Here is a 20,602-nt window from a genome sequence, read left to right on the forward strand (position 1 = left end):
TGTTTTTTCTTTTTCTTTTTTGGTTATGCTTCTACTAGATCAAAGAAGGGAGGTCGAACAGTATGACATTTGTAATAGCTCCCCCCCCTTAAAAAGGCCTTCACTTCCTTTTGGGCATGAAGGTCTGTACTAAGCAAGCTGTTTGCCTCGATTACTTTACTCCTTTCCCCTGAACAGATTTGTCCCTTGCAATCCAAGTAGCTAAGAATCTACCTGACTCTAGAAGGGGATATGAGCTTTAATCACTTACTCCTACTGACTCCTAACACTACTTAAAGGTGCTTACGATTATTTACATGCTGCCTCCGATGATCGTGATATTCAGTCCTAGCCAAATGGTGCATTCAGTGGTAGCCAAATGGTACATTTAGTGGTATCTCCTATGACATAACCTATTAGAACACTACCATAGCACCAACGTAAAGGACAATGAACTAGCTAAGTTACACTCTTACAAGTATACAGTGTCATACAATAGAATTTGCAAACACAGTAAACAAAAATATAACCTGCGTTCTGCACACAAGGGTTGCCTCATATGATAAATGCTTGCCCCGTGGTATTATGCCATGTGTGTTGTGAGCTCAGTGGCTCTATTGACAACAGTTAGGATGACTGGCTTCCCAATTACAATATACTTGTATGGTTACGGCTACTCATTATAAGGTGTAAGTGAAGAGGTTACTGTTATGATGTACTCAGTCTGGTCTAGGCTGTTAGTAAGACAGAGATCATGCTGGCTACCTCCTCTGGGCAGGAGCCAGGATCACTCTGAGATGGAAAGGCACTGTGCCAAGAAGGCACGGGTGCCAGGATGAGCTCATGGCTCTGAAAATTACTTGGCTCTCTTCTGCCTCTTCTTCTTCTTCTTCAGGTTCCTCCAAGGCCTATCTATGTTAGCCTTAGGAGGTGATGAGAGCACAAACTCTGGGGAAAGGCCAGAAGGGCTAGCGGGCTTGAAGTCAGGGGTAACCTCAGAGGCTACAGGAGGGCTCCGTACTCCGGCTGCTGTGACAATCGGAGCAAAAGCGGTCTCGACCTCTGCGTCTGAGGCGGCCAGTTCCTGGTCTCCCAGAGAAGGTGCAGCAGGTTCATCCTCTGGGGACATTTGTTGAGGAGGAAGTGTTGGGTGCCGGAGGCTCACAGGTTGCTAGGATTAGTGCCGTGATGGATCCTGGATCTCGTGGAGGAGGATCCGCCTCATGATCTGGATCTGGCGCAGGGTCCTCTTCGAGTGGTGGCTCAACATCCGAGATGGCGGAGCGTGGCACTGCTCAGCGCTTGCAAGTGGCACTGGCAGTGATTGAGGGTCAGACATGCCTGACGAGGGGTCCGGAGGTGCAATACCTCACGGATGGCTTGAGTTGGGCTGAGACAGAGATTCCTGCCTCAGCTGGAGGTCAGAGCCTCTTGGAGAGTCTTGATCGGGAGCGTCCGCAGGGCATTGTTTATTTGGGCAGATCTCCCAATTAGTGGAGTGGTCTGTCACCTGGCATGCTCTACAGCAGTACTGCGTCTCTGGAATATCCCTTCGGGGAGAGGGAGGACCTTGTTGTTGGCCGTCCTTTCGTGGAGAGGGAGGACTAGGCCTAGAATTGTTTTGTGCTTGCCCCTTCTGCTGACCACTTTGGTGGGCGGAAGGGAGTTGTTCTTCTTGAGGTAGCATGCCAGTCAAAGTGGCTGTGCCTTGATATGGAGGAGGTAGCGTGGCTGCGAAGTGGCGTTGTGGAATGGCTTCCCAGAGGTGGTCCTGATCCAATGGGAAATCCACTCCGCGCCGAATTCCACCTACCACTCCAAGGCGGTGTGGTAGCATGCCCCAAGGTGTTGTGACCTGGAGCTCGACTGTGGGAAGGGTTGTGGTGTGGCCCTATATGCATTTCATCTCCCACCGATTTTGCTCATGAACCGTGGCACTGGCTGGCACTCCACCGTGACCAGAAGGGCCACAGGCAGGTTGAAGCCATAAAGGGGTGCCACCGAGATTAACTGGATATCCAGCCTCTCGGGGTGTAGTATCTTCTGCAGCCCGGCCGCGGAGAATGAGGTGCTAATTAGGTTGCTGAACTTGGTGGTTGGGACATGATTTGGGCAGGCCGGATGTCCAGCACTGCAGTGTCTGGCAGCACCACAGGATCGGCAAGGGCCTTTTGTGGGTGCTCGGTGACCTGTGGTGACTGTTGGTGGAGAGGGTTGAGTGGACGCAGAGGGAGAGGATTTCTGATTGTTAGTAGGAGCCTGTTTATTGTTGCCCAACTTATTGCGGCATTCACCTTCCACAAGCCCCAACTTCTTATGGTGGGTACATGTAGGCTTGCTAGGCAGTCTGTTCTTCGGGCGAGTCCGAACCTGAGAGGTACCCGGGTGGCACTATGCGCTGTTGAGATGTGCTGTGGGACTGGTTGTAGGTATCCCACGAATCGGCCATACAGCAGGCTTCCATAAGGGTGGTGGTCTGCTTATCATTGAGATACACAGCAAGGGGCCCAGGCACACATTGTAAAAGATTCTCCAGCATGGTCCGATTGAAAAGGTCCTCGAATGTAGTGCACGACAGGGAGTCGAACCAGTGGGTACCAGACTGGGTCTAGTGACAGGCCCATTTGGTCCAGGACCAGCCATCTTCCTTGGCAAAACCTCAGAAACCACTGGCTCCATTTTTCTGGGGTTATTTCGTAGGCCTTCGTTATGACCCTACGAACTTCAACCATGTCGCCTTTCTGACTCTTCTCCAGTGATCGAAGGGCTGCTTTAGCTTTTCCTTCCATGTGCTTGGCAAGCACTAAGGCCCTCTCTGTCTCGGTGGTGTTTTAGCTGTCAAAGAGTGCCTCTATTTTCCCCAACCATGCTTCTGGCTCTTCCTCAGTCCACTTGGGGAAGAGGGAACTAATGCTTGAGATCAGAGCATTTGGTGCAGCAGATGTGGGGTTGGAGGCTTGTTGGATAGCCATAGCTTCAGCATTTTCCTTTCGAGCCTTCTCCAGCTCAGAATCCTTTTCTTTGACAGCTAACTCACTCTCCTTGAGAGCTTGCTCGCTTTCCTTGAGCGCTAATTCATGCTGTCTTCTCCGTTCTTCTCTTGCATCTTCCAGCCGCCTCTGTACCCCTTCATACCTCCTCTGTTTAGTTCATAATTCCGCCATTCCAGTCTTTCTTCCCTCTCTTGCTTGGCCAAGTCATCCAGCTGTTCCTTGACCCTCTTGGTGAGTTCTGACCCCTAGAGACCTGCCTCCTTCCCCAGATCCATGAAGGCTCTGTAATTGTCTGCTGCCATGATTCTGGTAGGTAAGGGCGTCTATTTGGGTTGACTGGATGTACTTGGGTGGTGAGGAAGTGTCCCTCAGATTTGGGTGACACTTCAATGGTGTGGCACCTTTTCAATAAGGTGGCACTGTGGCTGAGTGTGCCGTGCAGAGGTCACACTGATGGCATGTGGCACCTTTTCAATAAGGTGGCACTGTGGCTGAGTGTGCCGTGCAGAGGTCACACTGATGGCACGCTGTATCTCTAGGTACAGATGTAGCTTATGTAGTCACAAAAGGACCCTTTTTTTCTTCTGTGTTTCCCCCCCCTTTTTTTTCCTTTGGTGGCATTATGGTGCCAGTGCGTTCCTAGGAATCAACACTTGACTTGAGTCCAACTAATTGTACTAAAAGGAAAATACACTCTACCCAAGCAGAGTGTAACTAATAAGTAAGAGAAAAAGGGAAGGCAAGAAGAAATAGATAGGTAAGCTTTTCAGTTTGTGACAGTGCCTGAGATTAGTGGCGCGGTGGAAAAGGAAAATTAACTTTGGTTGCTTTTGGCCCTTATGGGTGACTAGTTCCTAGTACCAGCTGTGCTGCTTCCTTTTCATGCAGAGGGAGGAAGGCAAATTGTTATGCTCAGGTCTGGATAAAAGACCCCACTCGTGACTGACAGTTTTCTATAACTGTGATTAATCTTAACTTGTCCTCATCTATCTGTGGGACAGAGGTGTTTCTTTTTATTTGTTTTATTATGATAAATTATTCCTAAGTCGGCCCATTCTTTCATTGAAGACGGTGCACGTATACTTCGGAGTTATGTTGTATTCTTATTTGAATGGGTAAAGAAGTGAGGGAGAGCGGAAAGAAAAGTATTAAGCCAGCGAAGTTTGCACTGCCTGAGTAAACGAGTAAAGTTATTGTAAATGCACACTAGCAGGTTTCTTACCTTGAAATATGTCTTCTTGGGCTATTTTAGTAGTGGATTGTCTCAGCAATCTTAACTTGCCCGGTTACCACTGAGTTGTACGTTTTATATTGATAAGAATGTTTAAATGATGAAGTTCTTTTTTCGTTTTACATAATTCCCTGTGAAAGTGTATTTTGTGTAGGAACCTTTTTTATTATATTTCCTAAATAAGTTATTCCCTGACTAAATTATTACTTGCTTTTATTTGTTGTATTGAAGCCTATAGCTAGTTCCCTATAATATTGAAGTATATTTTTTTGTAAGATTTACGAGTATGATGATGCGTTAGGCAAAGTAGTTCAGTAAGTAGAGCATATGAGGCAGTCACTATGGTGACTCATGACATCACACAGGTGAACAGTAGCATACAGTAACAACAAGGGTTTAAGATGGCGGCTACTTGTGCACAGGCAACCCGTTCCCCAAAATGTCGGACAGGTCCCAAGATCACACAACAGTTGATTCAAACACAAAATGCAGGAGACCGATTGGCGGAGGAATACACAACCTTCCGACTCCGCGGTGTTTATTCACAATAAAAAAGCACAAAACACTCAAATTCCTCTTACAAAACGATTGAAGCTAATATGGGAATACAAGTTTTAACTTAATATACGACCAATGCAAGTTATTTTACATTATAGAGATGGCAAACGAATTTACTATGATTCTTGCTCCTTTTTTTTTTTTTTTTTTTTCTCTCTCTCTCTCTCTCTCTCTTTTCTTTTTCTCTCTTTTCTTTTTTTTCTCTCTGTGCTGAATTAAATGCCACAAGCATCCGCCATGCTTACTACAGGGCCATTCGGGATACAAAGGAATGGACCTGTGACGTCCTTACTGGCCTGAATTAACGTTAATGTAAAAGGCAAATTATGAAATTAACACTGTTACCATTCATTTGTGATATTAATGGCAAGGAAATTTGATATGACTCAGCACGAGGGAAAGTAATTCTCTTCGTAATGCCCAGTTGGGGGCCTTCTCTGTAGAGCAGAACGGTTGGTGTTTTGCAAGAAATCCTATGGACTTGCGTAAATTTGTCGGTCCTATCCTATGAAAGAAGCGCTAGGCACACATGCTCCCAGTACTTTCATGCAATAGCTAACTAGTTCAAAGATTAATATCATGCATTAATCATTGGCTGGTGAATAGCAAAATTTTAAATCTTGACGTGGTAACTTACACGAGCCCGCCTGGTGCGTGGGACTCGGTATCCAAACGCGGTAATAGTTCCCTTTAATTTTGTAAATTGTAAATTATACCTGCTCTCATTTAATGCGCACTTTCCTACCTAATTCTTTTAACATTGGTATTCTTAATATTACTTACCTTGGCCTGTATCCTTGTTTTTGGGAGAATTTAGCATGAAATTAATATCATCTGACTTTTATCTTTGAATTAATTTGTAGTTAATTTGATTCCAAGTTCTTTATCTCTGTAAATTAATTAGAGATCATGGCAAGATCGACCACTGTTACTTGGGTCATTTGGTGGATGAGTTTAATTATTAATTACTGTGATTTATACAGCCTTGTTTCACCTAAGACCCATGTAAACCTATCAATTACAGCTAAAAGTTACCCAAAGAGACAGATAATTAACTTAATTAGATTCGGTCGCCAGTTGAAACTAGGTTACTGGATATGTTGATTTATTCTGAAACAAATGAATTAAATAAACCACATTGATCAACCATCTAGTCCAACAAAAAAATGAATGAAAGTACATAACAGTTCCAACTTCGTCCCCCCTCGTACACACAATATTTCCCCTGCTCTAGAGTATGACGCAACAGCTGAGTCACTCTCATGACTCTTACAAGCGGTTCTCTAGAATATTGTGGCTATATTCCTCCTCCAAACAAGGGTATGATCAGGTTCCAAGGTGTGCCTGACTCTTACATAGATGCATCCAGATAATACAGTACTTGGGTTCCTGAACCTCCCACTTATCCTTAATTACTGCAAGGGGTGTATCTTAAATTGAGAATATTATGTTAACACCATGGAGGATACTTTATGTAATCTCACTAGGCAACACTAATTATACTTAATATAGTTGACTTCATAAATGGGATATGGTTTCACTAGATTCTTTAGTTAGTGAGTGATAAGAGAGAAACTTGAAGCAGAAATTGAGTTGTAGATCTAGAGGGAGAACAGCGAATAATTGTCATCTTCAGACTGACCTTAGGAGAACGGCAAATAATTGTCATCTTCAGACTTACCTTGTAGTAGAGCAATAGTAGAGTGTTTAATTGCAGTAAGATTGGACTTTTTTGAAAAAAAATACCAGAGAGGCCATACAAAAATTTGAGGACAGAAGCCTATACAAGAGATGACTCTTGTTATGAGACATTGCTTGTGGGAATCAAACTAAAGCCACCACTAGGTTATATTTTGCAAAAAATCTGCACATCTTCAAGACACACAACGTGATGAAGAACAAGTTAGGTGTGATGTGGAGGGCTAATAAAAAAAATTTTTATTACCAAGCAGTTCTTGAGTGGATTCAGTGTTTATTGGCATGATGAAGAAATATCTTCACAAAAGGATGACAAGTGATCCTGGGTCGAGTTCCAGTATAAGTAGTATAAAGAGAGAAAGACAAGAGGAATCAACCCTAGAAGGGCAGTTACCTGACATCCTAATAAAAGGTGACTTTCCCTTCCCCATCCCTCCTTTCTGCTAGCACTCTCCTAGGCCCGCATTCGATTCTCCGGCCAGCCAATGAAGAATTAGAGGAATTTATTTCTGGCGATAGAAATTAATTTCTCGGTATAATGTGGTTTGGATTCCACAATAAGCTGTAGGTCCTGTTGCTAGGTTACCAATTGGTTCTTAGCCACGTAAAATAAACCTAATCCTTCGGGCCAGCCCTAGGAGAGCTGTTAATCAGCTCAGTGGTCTGGTTAAACTAAGGTATACTTAACTTTCTGCCACTTCCAAAATGCTATTGGTTTGCATCATCACAGATAAAGTGCAGTTAAATTGTAATTTCTATTTTTTTGTGTGTTTTCTTCATGTGTGTAATGATTACAATGGTTTTATTTAAATTATTTTGATATTGGTATTAGGTACAGTAGGCTGGATAGGTGTACTTAAATGTAGGCTATCATTTGGGGGCCTGTTTTATTTATGCCTTTGATCATTAGTTACAAATCAATATACAGTGGGTATAAATAAGCAATCATTTGGGGATCTGGAATGGATCAATCCTATTTATGTTTTATCTTACCGGGAAATTAGGTGCAAAGCTTGATGTATTTGCAACTTAGCCTGCCTTTTAGAATGGATTAGGTTCATGTTCAGAGGTACCACTGTATACTCGTATATGTAAGAGATGGTTTTTATGAAAAAGATATAGTTTTGAAAAACTAGATTTGTTTTTGTTCAGTATTTATGGCCCTTCCAAATACTTACATTAAGAAAAATGGATTGTTTTTTAAAGGATTAAAAAAAATTTTAAGGTCAGTGAGTTGGAAGAGAACTAAGGAGCCAATTTAAGAAAAAAAATACTTACTGTTTGGGATCAAAGGAATGTTCTTAAGGACCCAGTGGTATACACCCACAGTATGCTCCATAAGTCAAACTGTCTAAAGGATAGGGAATATATTTATATATATTGTTGACTTTTAGCATTTTTTTTTTTTTTTTTTTTTTAGAATGGCCTTCATAATTTATTTTGTGGAAGTGAATTTTGTATTGAGATCCTAATATTTCCAAACTTCTTTTCAGAAAAATGGTTACAGTGGTTGCCAAGATTTCTTAGAAATGCAGTTCCTTGTGGGAGCTTGCATGATTCATACCAACAATAATATTTTGGATGGGATGGATATGATGAAATTCTTTTCGCTTGACAATGATGCATTTGGTGCTCATGCCTCAGCTCATTATTTCCTTGGGCTAGCTTACGAGAAATTGTGTCTGTAAGTATTTTTTGTCCTGCCAGTGTTTGGCTTTATTGGTCACGAAGGCAGAGTCACTTATAATTAATTATCATTAAACAATGTTGCAGCATGCTTTGTATGACATTTTGTCAAATAGGTGTAAGTTTTTGAAATGGGAAAGTTATGTATTTTGCTAATTTTTGAATAGCTATTGTATGTTGTACAAACCCATCACTTTTTCCTTGCCTCATTTGTGAGTCTCTGCAAGTCCTAGACACTTCATTCAAGAATAACACTGGAAGATAGTCTGATGCTGGTTGGCAGCAAAACAGATGCACACTCTCAGACCTCCAGTTCCTTTGAGGTGAGAACCTCTTCTTTTGTATCAGCCTTGCTGTCACTTAGTGTCATCTTGGACACTCGTAGGTGATTGCAGCCGTGAATTTTACTCTTCTGTTTCTTTTTTTCATCTTTTTTTCCCCTTTTACTAAGACCATTTTGTATTTGCTAATTTGCTTGCATATCTGTACATATTTGGATTTAATTCTATTAGTAATAAGTGATTGTAACTATACTTCCTGTTTTGTGTTTTGTAAAGATCCATATTTTGCCAGCAATTAGTGCTTTAATTCCTTGTTCTCCTGAGTAGGGAGTGGGAGCCAGATGCTTGTTATTATTGTGATTTTTTTTTACTCATACGAACACATTTTTGTAGATTGGTATTTACTCTTCAATGATTTTCATATGGCTTGCTGGTAACTTATATGCTACAATTGCTATAGACACTAACCCTACTTTCAAACATTCAAGTTACGAACGTTCATAGGTACGAACAGACAGGGTTACAAATTCAAATTTTGCTCTTTGCACCTATTCTGCTAGTAAGAAATTTTGCAAAGAACAGGAGAACCCAAGGAAGAAGAACCTGTTCCTTTCATGCCCTCCCTGATTATTCTGAGTATTCTCATGATTAACTACTATGTATTCTTCTTACAATCATGAGAATACTCATTCATACTCGTAAAATATTCCTACTTATTTCAGTCTTCCCAATTTAACTCATTCTTTGATGAATTCCCATTTTCTGTATTCTCACTCCCCATAAAAAACATTTAGTGTGAATTTTTGTCAATAGATTGCGGTTTGCATTGTTTACTTTGCGAACTTCCAATGTCAGACGCTGCTCCTGCGAAATTCTCTGCAAGTTCATAACTTTCAAAGCTGAAAAATACTAAATTCTTCATAATACTGCATGATTTGAAAATACAGTAATAATAGCATAATCTATAACTCCTAGTTAACTCAGGAAAGTAAACATTACATATTTCAGAGTTTAATATTTTCCTTAGTTTTAATAATTTTTCACCAGAAATTATGCCTACATATTAACTTTTACAGAACAACTAAAAAAATAAATAAAAAACCTGGTTCATTCTTATTTTTTACATATTTTAGCACAAAACCTGAAAGGGAAGGATAATCTAGAATTCCCAAGTAAACTCTGGAATGTAAACATCAACAAAAATTATACATCATATATTAAGAACGCTGAAGTTTCTTCGGCACATTTTTTACTTTTCTAAAGTGTCAAATATTCCATCCAATACAGTTATTCTGTTTTTTCTCCACATTTTTTCACTATTTCAATTTTTCATGGCAAATATTCTATGCAAAAAATCCATTCAGCAGCATCAACCTTTTTCCATTCATTGGTGTTCAGCTTCCACACTTCACTTTTTGTAAGAAGCATTGGCTCAGAAGTCCTTTCATATATTCCAACCTTCTCTTTTGTAAGCAATTCAGTACTTGTCCCAATCTCTTATCCACATCCAGCTTGCTTTATCTGTTTTCTCTTAACCTCTTCCCTCATTCTATCATCATGTGTTACATTTACTTCATACTTTCACCTTCAGTTGTAATATTTAATGCTTCGCTTTGCTTGTTTCCATGTACTGTATTTGTCTAGCCTTACTCTTGCTCTCAACTTTCTCCCTGTGCAAAAACTTGACTTATTTACCAGGTTTTTCACTTTCTGTTCACCATTCTTGGTCTACACGATGATTTTCAAACATCACCTATTTCATACACTTTTCCTTACTCATTTTCTTACCCCACAACTTTGAATCTTCATCGGCTCAGACTTCACACACCATTTCAAATGTAAAGTTTCTGAACAGCCATGTAGACAGTACACCTGTCTAAACCCAATTTTACACCTAACCAGTTACTCTCACTTTTATGTACTCTTTAACACAAGTTTCACTTCCAGCATGAAAACTTTTAATTGTGCTCAGTTACTTACAGTATACAGTCTTGTATACTATGTGCATCGTTTATTCCGAGATCTGCTGTATATTAACGTTTCACTTTGTATATGCTCCATTGTAGAACAGCTTTTTATTGTTTTGTTCATATCTCTCTCTCTCTCTCTCTCTCTCTCTCTCTCTCTCTCTCTCTCTCTCTCTCTCTCTCTCTCTCTCTCTCTCTCTCTCTCTCTCTCTCTCTCTCTCTCTCTCTCATATTCAGCCTTTGTTCCGTCCTCCTACCTTCCTATGTCCACATAACGCTTCCTATGGCCCATAAGATCCAATCATGGAATTTCACAGACTCCTCTTCTACTCCTTCCAAGGCTGGATGGCATTCTGCCTAGCCTGCATCAGTTACCGGAGGTTTTTGTATTTCACTTTTGTCACACAGGTGTGGCAACAGTGTGTGAGTTGGTCATATTCTCTGTTACCCTTTGTTCTATGCCCCTGCAAACTCACAGGGTTGTTGGCTCACAAGTCTTTGATTCAGTTGTACTTCCGTATAGCTGAGGTATTGCAGCTATCTGCTGAAGAAAATTTTATTGCAGATACATAGACCCCAGTAAAAAATTTAGTAACACATTTTCAGCAGCCACCTGTAATTTGACAGTTACTGCAAACTGCTGGATCCCTGAGGGTGGGGGTTCTTTGTTAGGCTAGTAGATTGTGCATTTTGCACTTCCCTTTAACCTTCCTTTTTTAAATTAGATATTTTTGGCTTGTGGTGTTACAGTAAACCCCCTTATTCACGGGGAATGCGTTTCACACCCCCCGCGAATAGTTAAAATTCGCAAATACTTGCTACCCCACCTCTAAAAATGCTTATAACTGCATATATTGAAAGATCAAATACCAAATGTGTACTTAAAATATCATCCTACATCAAATATACCTTAAATTATTATCCTATTACTGCATTAATCTTTGAAATTATATTATTAATATCATTTCAAAGTCATCTTAAACATTAGTACCCTTAAAAATATATACATACATACTTCTAAGCCTTCCAGCCAAAGCAGAGAGAAAGAGAGTTACCACTTCGACTTATATTCAACAAGACTGGCTGGGGCAAAAGAAAGAAAAAGAGAGAGGAGAGTTTCTCTCTTTAATCTCTGACAACAACAAATTTATATGCTTTTTGGCTTCCAAAAGTGTATTACCTTTACTACACACACAAACACAGTCTTTTCCAGAGAGAGAGAGAGAGAGAGGGCTTCATTAAGTATCTATTTATCTTTCTATCCATTTCTCACCTTCAACCCTTTAGAGAGAAAGGAGAATAACTCCTTACGATATCAAAAGATTGAAATCCATGAACTTCTGAGGGCTACATCCCCTCCAGCCAATATGTCAAACTGTCAAGTAAATTGACATTTATCTTCTCTCTCCTTTCTCAAGTCAGCATAAAAAGCCTGGGAATCACTATTTGTTTGTTTAAAATGTTAAATAATTTACTACTCAAGTGCATGGAAAATATTATATAATTTTACTATTATTACTGTATATCTAATAAACTTATTAATCTTATTAATATTTGAAAATTAGTACTTATTTAATCTTATTAATATTTGAAAATTAATACTTACTGTATTAGGTAAATCATTTATTTATCATACAAAAGAAACTTACATACATATTACATTTCAGAAAAATTCTTTCATCTAAATAAGAGAGAGAGAGAAAGAAATTATTTTTATTCAGTGTTATTTAATCTTATTAAACCTAACATTAATATTTGAAAATTAGTATACTAAATCATTATTTCATCATAAAATGTACCTTCTAAAAATGGTTATACTATCATCCTGAAGCAGTTATATATCATTTTAGTATAATTTCAATAATACGCTGATATAACTTTAATATTTCAATAGTATAAATTCTGAGCATCTAGCTTCGCTTTAATGAGGTCCAGGTCTGTCCTGAATGGAGGGGAAATTGGCATCATGAAACAGTTGCACAAGATGGGCATATGTGGACGAATGATCAGGTTTATATATTCCTTTTTAACAGACAGACTTTTTTTAAGGTAAGAGTGGGAAACTCCTTCTCTCAACCTTTTATGCAGGAGGAAGGAGTTCCCCAAGGAAGCGTTTTAAGTGTAACACTTTTTTCAGTGGCAATAAATAGTGTGGTTGAAAAAATTTCACCCCCTGTTAAATGCTTGCTTTTTGTCAATGACCTTGCAATATACTGCACAGGGTATGATTCCTTGTCTGTATGTAAACATTTGCAAAGGTCTATTAATGCTATTACTAAGTGGGCTGATGAGAATGGTTTCAAATTCTCCTCTTCCAAAACAGTTGCAGTAAGATTCACCAGGTGCCGGCATGTGGAAGAAGTTCCCACACTTAGTTTAAAAGGGTCCATCCTTCCTTACGAGAGTGAAGTTAAATATCTGGGGATGACTATTGATCATAAATTAACATGGGCTAGCCACTTAAATGCCCTAAAGTTTAATGTTAAACAATCTATGAATATTTTAAAGGTTGTTTCTGGATTTAGTTGGGGGGCTGATAAGAAATCCCTTCTGAGGCTATATGACTCTCTGTGTCGATCTAAGCTAGACTATGGCTGTCAAATTTATTCCTCAGCCTGTAAAACCAAGCTAAAGGAACTGGACGTTGTACACAACATGGGGTTGAGAATATGCTCAGGAGCTTTTAGAACTTCGCCTGTTGAAAGCATATATGTCGACACAGATCATTTTCCCCTTGATCTAAGAAGGCAAGAGCTAGGGTTGTGATACATGGCTAGAATGAAAAGTGCTCCCAAAAATCCCTCCTTTCAAGCACTAAAGGAAACAGACTCTCGAAGTTTTTGTGGTACAAGAGCTTCTAAACCATTCCAAATTCAACTGAATGAGGATGTTAGGAATAATCATCTTAAATCCCATAAAGTCCTGGAAGTAGAATATCCTGTAAATCCTCCATGGCTTATCCCAGAAGCATCAATATGTAAGAAACTGTTTAACAAAAAGGACTGCACTGAAGAAGAGATTAGGGGAAAATTCTTAGAGCATGATGTCACCCATACTAATTTTACAAAGATCTATACAGATGGATCAAAGTCAGATAGTGGTGTTGGTTGCACAGTTATCCTTGGTGATACAGTGTACACAGCTAAATTATCTGACTCTGCATCAATATTTACTGCCGAATTAACAGCCGTAGTCTCTGCCGTAGATTTAGTTTTTCAAAGTAGTGACACTAATTTTGTCATATACTCAGACTCTAGAAGCACCTTAGAAGCTATTAAAAAATTTAATAGCTTTCATCCATTAATACAAAAACTTCAGGAGTGGCTTTTCCGTATATATTGTCGACGTAAATCAGTCTCTTTGTGTTGGGTCCCTTCTCACGTGGGGATTCGCGGAAACGAGATGGCAGACAGGGAAGCGAAACCTGCTAGTATTTTATCAGAAACCTCTTTCAGAAAAGTGCCTCATACAGATCTAAAAGGTCCCATTAGATCTTATGTTTTAAGTAAATGGCAAGAAAGGTGGACTTCTCCTCTTCTTGCCAATAATAAGAAATATAGAAATATTAGGGGTAATATACTACCGTTGTCTTCGTCATTCCAGCTTGACAGACGAACAGAGGTTATTTTAACCAGATTAAGGATTGGGCACACTCGTCTAACGCATCAGTTTATTTTAGGAGGAAGCAGCCCTCCAGAGTGTGCTTACTGTGACGAGACACTAACAGTGGAGCACATTCTGGTGGTCTGCCCCAGATATTTTAACCAAAGAGAAAGATATTTTCAGGGTAAATCCCTGTCTGATATTTTGGGAGATGAAGCAGATATTTCTGCTATCATCTCTTTTTTAAAGTGTATTAAAATTTTGAACGATATTTAATTTTATTTAATAATTTATTACATTACGTGAATTTTAATGACATTAAATTTTTATGTATATATCACATCATTCATTAAACTTCATACCTTTATTTATTGGTCACATCACTTCATTTTATTTATTAATCATTTCCTTCATGAATTCATAACTTTACGAAAATCCCACAAATCCGTGAGTCCGCGAATCACGAGAACGCAAATAGGGGTGAGGTTTACTGTATTGTGGATTTATTGGACGTGTGTGAGCTTTTCAAAGCAGCAGACCACTGCCAGTGAGGCTATAGTAAGTAAAAAGATTGTATTACTATATTTGAAGATAACAGGATAGGAGGGATAAAAACACAGCCACAATACTTATACAAACTGTCCCCTGTTACCGGCGGGGGTTCCATTCCCGGCCGAGCACCACTAACCAAAAATCGGCGATAATAGCGCCACTAAACCTCTTACTGACGTCGAAAATCTGGTTAATGACGTCTTAAGCCAAGTACCGCAACACCGAAACACCTTTAACCAATGCCATTGGTAAGTGGGGACTGCCTGTACTACTTTATTTTTAAAATTCATGCACATTAGACAGCCCTGTTCCATATGACAATACAGCCTTATCTAACCAATCGGCTAACTCAAACCTAAGCATACATTTATGCTACAAAATATTACTTCAATCTCTTCCTTTTATTTAAATTTTGATGACCATCAAATCCTCCTTAACCCAAATACCTTTAACCTAACTATTTGAATGCTATGACATCCTATTTTGAATAGTGTTTCTTTTCTTTTGTCTTATAATGCTTACTTTCTTTTCTTTTATCTTATAATGTTTTTTTTTTTTTTTTTTTTACCTTATAATGCTTATTTGACAAAACTGCAAATAATGTTCAAAAGGTTTTCAGCCTAAATGGCTAAACTCTCTTTCAACAACGACAACAGAAATTCCTCTTCATTGTTATATTGAAAGATGCTAACATGCCATAAACAATAGAAGTCTCTAATAACTCTTCAAGCATATTGTAGAAGATAAACAATCTCTCCCCTCTTACTACTACAAAATGTATTTGTGTGACAATTTACCTAGTTCTTTCAATCCGGGAGAATTGTTGTAGGATTAGAAAATCTTCTAATAACATTAATACAAACTGTAACACAGTGAAAATTTGACCCACTAATGACATTTGAAAATAAATATCTTTATCTATGCATTGTCAACCATTTCCAGTATGTATTTTTACAGGTATTAAGGTAACATCCCGCATGCATTCATTCAAAAGATATCTCGGTAATTGCCTGGTTTACAGGTACAAGTCCACAAAAATCTTCCTGCGGTATTGCTGCATTCTACACTGACTCAGAGTTATTTATTTTCAAGAAGGACACTTTCTTCTGATTTTTCGAGCCAGGACAGTTATGTCCCAGTTTATATTTGTGTTCCCAAGTCGGCATTGGCCCACGACCTTTGCTCTCCCACGATCGTTCATTGTCGTAGGGATTTTAAGGCAGTGAATGATCGTGGCTCCTCCACGGTTATCCAAAATCGGGATTCTTATGATGAGGACCATGTTTGGATCTCTTAACGGGCCTAGTGTCCTTTCTTCTCTGTAACAGTACAAGTACATGAGCAGACAGAAGCGTGTTCAGTACAGTGGCCAATCAGGCTTGATAAGAAACGTGAATGTATCTACATCATTTTCTTTTTCAAGAAAGTCACGAGAAAAGGACAACTAATCTTGTCTTCCGGTTCTCATTCAACCGCTGAAAAAACCAGATCATAGTCCTTCCATTATCGACTCCTTGGTGTTGGCTCTGTTCTGATCTGCCTGCTCATTCAACTTTTTCGAAGTTGATCAGTGGGATGGATCGTGCTCCTGTACCCCTGTGACAGTATGACATCTATGTTACCTCTGTAACTAGTCTTTCAACCCAATGCCAACGACTAGTTCATTAGCTTCAGGTTGACTGAGAAATAATTTCCAAAAGTGATTTCTCTGACTACAGGTTTGATCAAACGAGCATATCATACAACTTCCTATTGGGCATCAGAACGTTTCACACAGGATCTCTCAAGGCCAGAGTCATTGATCTGTCTGTTGCATTCATAAAGAACCTGTCGGTCAGGTACTAGGGTAGAATGTAATTGTGAAGATCACATTCATCTCCTTTACCTCACATTGTTGCCCATGTGTTCTTGGATTCCTTATCCTTGGATCCCATGGTGGATGCTTGACAAGTCATGTAGTTTCACTCAGGTTGCATCTTGCCTAAGGTGGCGGCTGCAGGGAGAAAGTGTGGGTGGGACTGGCCCCCCACACTTTTCCACTAGCTTCCTGCCTCTTCCAATAGACAGAGGAACATGGAAGAGCCATCACACACTGGACTGGCGTGCATGCATGCGATCTAGATGATTGAGTATCCTATCTGTAATCCAGTTTCAGTTGGATTAATAGATGTTAATCCTTCCTTCTCTCTGGCAAGGGGAGAGAGGTACTGTGAGCTAGCCAGTTGGTTATTTTAGTTTTATATTCCCCGGCACTGTTGGTTCATTCAAACCTTCTCAAATCAGGTATATTATTTTCATTCCTGTAAATTGAAAGGCTTGAAGTCTGATAATTAATCATCAATTGTTCAATAGGTCAGAGGTACGGTCTCCTTCCTGAGCTCTTTACTTGACCAGGAAGAGAATACCTAGGTGAGCCGAATCACCAGTCGGTTCAGAGAATTACTTAGAATCCTCCCTCCAAAAGTAAGTCTCCCACGTATAAAGACCAAGGGTTTTTATTCATTGAGGAACAAATGACAAATTTTAAAATATGTGTTTTTCCTAATACTGTACAGTATACAAACCTGAGGTCTTTACATAAAAGGGCCACCTTTTACCACCCCTCATTCTCTTACCTGGGCCAAAAGGTAACCTGACTAGAATTTAATGCATTCAGACTTTGTGGGCATTACCTCTGCCCCTACCTTTGGTAACTGTTACCATAATCACCTTGCAAAAGGCTTAATGGCCAGATTTCCAGCTCGATGAAAGTTAATCCCTTATGTAAAGACCTCAGGTTTGTATGTTAGGAAAAATACAAATTATTTTTAAAATTTGTCATTTTAACATGTAAACACAGCTTAGCATAAAACACTCTACAATAAGAAAACCCTCCCTCCATTGTACAGTCAACCCTCGTTAAGCCAGACCTCATTAATCCAGATATTGGATAAGACAGACACCAAAGAGGGTCAGCCGATTGAAAATATGTAATGTTCGACCACGATTTAAAAGTTACAATCTCTCCGTTCATCGCGTACTGTTTTCCTTTTTATTTACCAAAGGTAAATTAAAAACTTTTCAATTATATTTTTATTTTATACATACTATTCTGTATTTATACTGTACTGAACTGAAATGCTTTTAACTTGTGCACGGTGCGTACCATCCTTAAGAAACGCTGTTGCCTGGAATGTTGGGAAGTATCATAGCCAATCACAGAGCATTAACAGTTTTACCTATCTGCTGCCCGACTGGTAGCTACAGTACGATGCATTGTATGTTGTTAGGAAAAAAAAAGGCATGGCAAAGGTAAACTTTATGAAGACAAAAGCTGAGTTACTGAACAATATTTATGTTTACATGGCAATTGGCATGAGAGAGTGAGAGAGAGAGCACTAGCAGTTCCATCTATGCAGCGTAATTCTTTCTGTGTTTACATGGCAAATGACAGAGAGAGAGAGAGAGAGAGAGAATTGCCAGTTCCCTCTTTGCAGCGTAATTCTATCCTCGGGAGATTAAAGAGAAGTATTTTGTTTTAAAGGTATGTCAGCGCAGCTTTAGTAAATATATTCTGAAGAAAAAAAGAATATAAATACAGTATATATTTTGTTGCTGAAGGATCTCTGAACCAACAATTTTGCACTCAAAGTAATAAGAAGGAATTCATTCTATTCTTCATGTAACCAGTAAAATACATACACTATTAAAAACTTTGTTTTTATATTCAAAACACGCATTTATGTCATTGTTAGCTTCTCTGAGCAAAAGTTCTTTCTCAGACAGAATACAGCTAAAACCTGATTGGCTGGCTGGTTGCTATGGAGATCTGCTAGCCAATGATAGCCCTCTACTTCTGTTCTATTTATAGACATATGTCATGACGGCACTTTAAGTTTGAACGTTGCCATGATCTGGATTATATGACTGCAAAAATTACTCAATAATTTGCTTTATATAATTATTTCTTCTTGAAAACATGACTTCAACAATAATTTTAACTTTAATATAGTGGTATGAAAAATCCCACAACAGTCTGTTGTGGTGATGCGTCATCACTTGTGAATCCTATTCCCAGACCGTCCTCAGATTTACGACTGCAAACTGACGATGACGTTAGTAACAATAAAAAACAACCCTCTCCAAGATAGATATGATGAAATGTATTTTATAGCCTTACTTATTGTTAACATTCACAAGTTGAATTACAATCATTTTGATCATGTATATTTTTGTGTTTTACGGAATGTTTTTGTTGACAACAAAATGTGTTAGTGAACTTATGGTCTTAATTGTCCCACTGTTTTATTACTGATGATCTTAATCATCTCACATTTATTTAACACTATATTAATATAGATAATAATAAGCTACTGTATATTGAATAACTAATATGAAAAAAGGAAAAATCGTACTCTTCATTTTGGAGACTCCACTTCATTTTACTTAACAATTATGCATTTACTGTATGTCTCGGCCAGACATCTACATATGTGGCTGAATTCTATCATTTTTATCATGTTTTATTCTTCATTTTTCATCTCTTACCATTAGCTTTAATTCAAACGTTTCTACATTGGTGTATTATCCATGCTGTATAAAAATAATGAAATACAGTATATTTTTAGGTATTTATAGGCATATGTATACTTAGGTATCGCCAGTTAAACCTGACTATTGACCAAGACGGACACCCTGGCCCCCCTATTACAGTAGTCTGTCTTAACGAGGGTCAACTGTACCTGAAAGGAGAAAGGTTCACCATTAGTGAATGTAGTTTGTGAACAATGACTCCAACAACAGCAACAAAACTAAAAAAAATATTGGATAATTATCAAAACTCATATACAGACACTACCCTACTTACGAACATTCATAGATACGAACATACAGGGTCACAAGTTCAAATTTTGCTCTGCGCGCCTGTTCTGCTAGTAAGAATTTTTGCAAAGAACAGAAGAACACGAGGAAGAAGAAGCTGTTCCTTTAACCCCTTCCCTGATTATTCCGAGTATTCTCTTGATTAACTATCATGTATTCTTCTTATAATCATGAGAATACACTTGTTCATACTTGTGAAAAGCCTATTCCTACTTATTTCTGTCTTCCCTATTTAACCCTTAAATGCCGAGCCTCTATTTACAAAAGTGTATGCCAGCGGCGTTCGGGAGTTAGCATATGAGCGGAAAAAGTTTTTTTTTTTTTTTTTTTTTTTTTTCCAAAAATCACAGGACGCTTAGTTTTGAGATTAGAGTTCATTTTTGGCTCCTTATTTTGTCATTGCCTGAAGTTTAGTATGCAACCATCAGAAATGAAAAAAAAATTATTATCATATCTTCTTCTTTTAACGTGCTTTTATTCCCATTTTTGTATGGGGTATATAAATATTGAAATATATGACAGCGCAGAAAAAAAAATTCATATATAATTGTATACAAATCGCACTGTGAGCAAAACGGTCAAAGCTAATGGGTTATTTTTTTTTCTTTGTATTGTACACTAAATTGCAATGAATTTGGTATATGACAAATTGTAAAACAATCAAAGCAACACAGAGAAAATATTATCACAAAATGATGCATGAATTCGTAATGCACGGATGTAAAAAAAAGTTTTTTTTTCCCAATTCACCATAAATCGAAATATTGTGCTAGAGACATCCCGTTTGTTGCAAAATGAAGGTAAATGATTGAGTATTACTAGACTGTAAGTATTTTAGCTAACAATTGCAGTTTTCGACCATTTCGGTTGAGTTAAAGTTGACCGAAGGTCGAATTTTTTCTATTTATCGTGATTTATACGAAAATATTTCAAAACTGATAAAAGCTACAACCATGAGTTATTTTTTTGTTGTATTCTACATGAAATTGCACACATTTTCATATATAAAACTTTATGTAATGGCTATTAGAAAAACGGTGCAAACATTACGACAAAGTGATGAAAGAATTTCTGAGATTTTCGGCAGAGTTACTGCACAGACATAAGGAAAAAGTTTTTTTTCAAAAATTCACCATAAATCGAAATATTGTGCTAGAGACTTCCAATTTGTTGCAAAATGAAGGTAAATGATTG

The 20,602-nt window shown here is 38.5% G+C and overlaps 1 protein-coding gene across 6 annotated transcripts in view; it reads left to right on the forward strand.

Moving 5' to 3' along the window:
* Positions 1-20,602, forward strand: part of LOC136850230 (E3 ubiquitin-protein ligase TTC3-like) — a 477,716-nt gene that overhangs the window by 191,749 nt on the left and 265,365 nt on the right. For all 6 annotated transcript variants that reach the window (XM_067123873.1, XM_067123870.1, XM_067123869.1 and 3 more), the window contains one exon: positions 7,953-8,143. In XM_067123873.1, coding sequence (XP_066979974.1) covers positions 7,953-8,143 — 191 coding nt within the window. The remainder of the gene's footprint in view (positions 1-7,952; positions 8,144-20,602) is intronic.

Source organism: Macrobrachium rosenbergii, chromosome 21 (genome assembly GCF_040412425.1).
Source record: "Macrobrachium rosenbergii isolate ZJJX-2024 chromosome 21, ASM4041242v1, whole genome shotgun sequence".
NCBI classification, from domain to species: Eukaryota; Metazoa; Arthropoda; class Malacostraca; order Decapoda; family Palaemonidae; genus Macrobrachium; species Macrobrachium rosenbergii.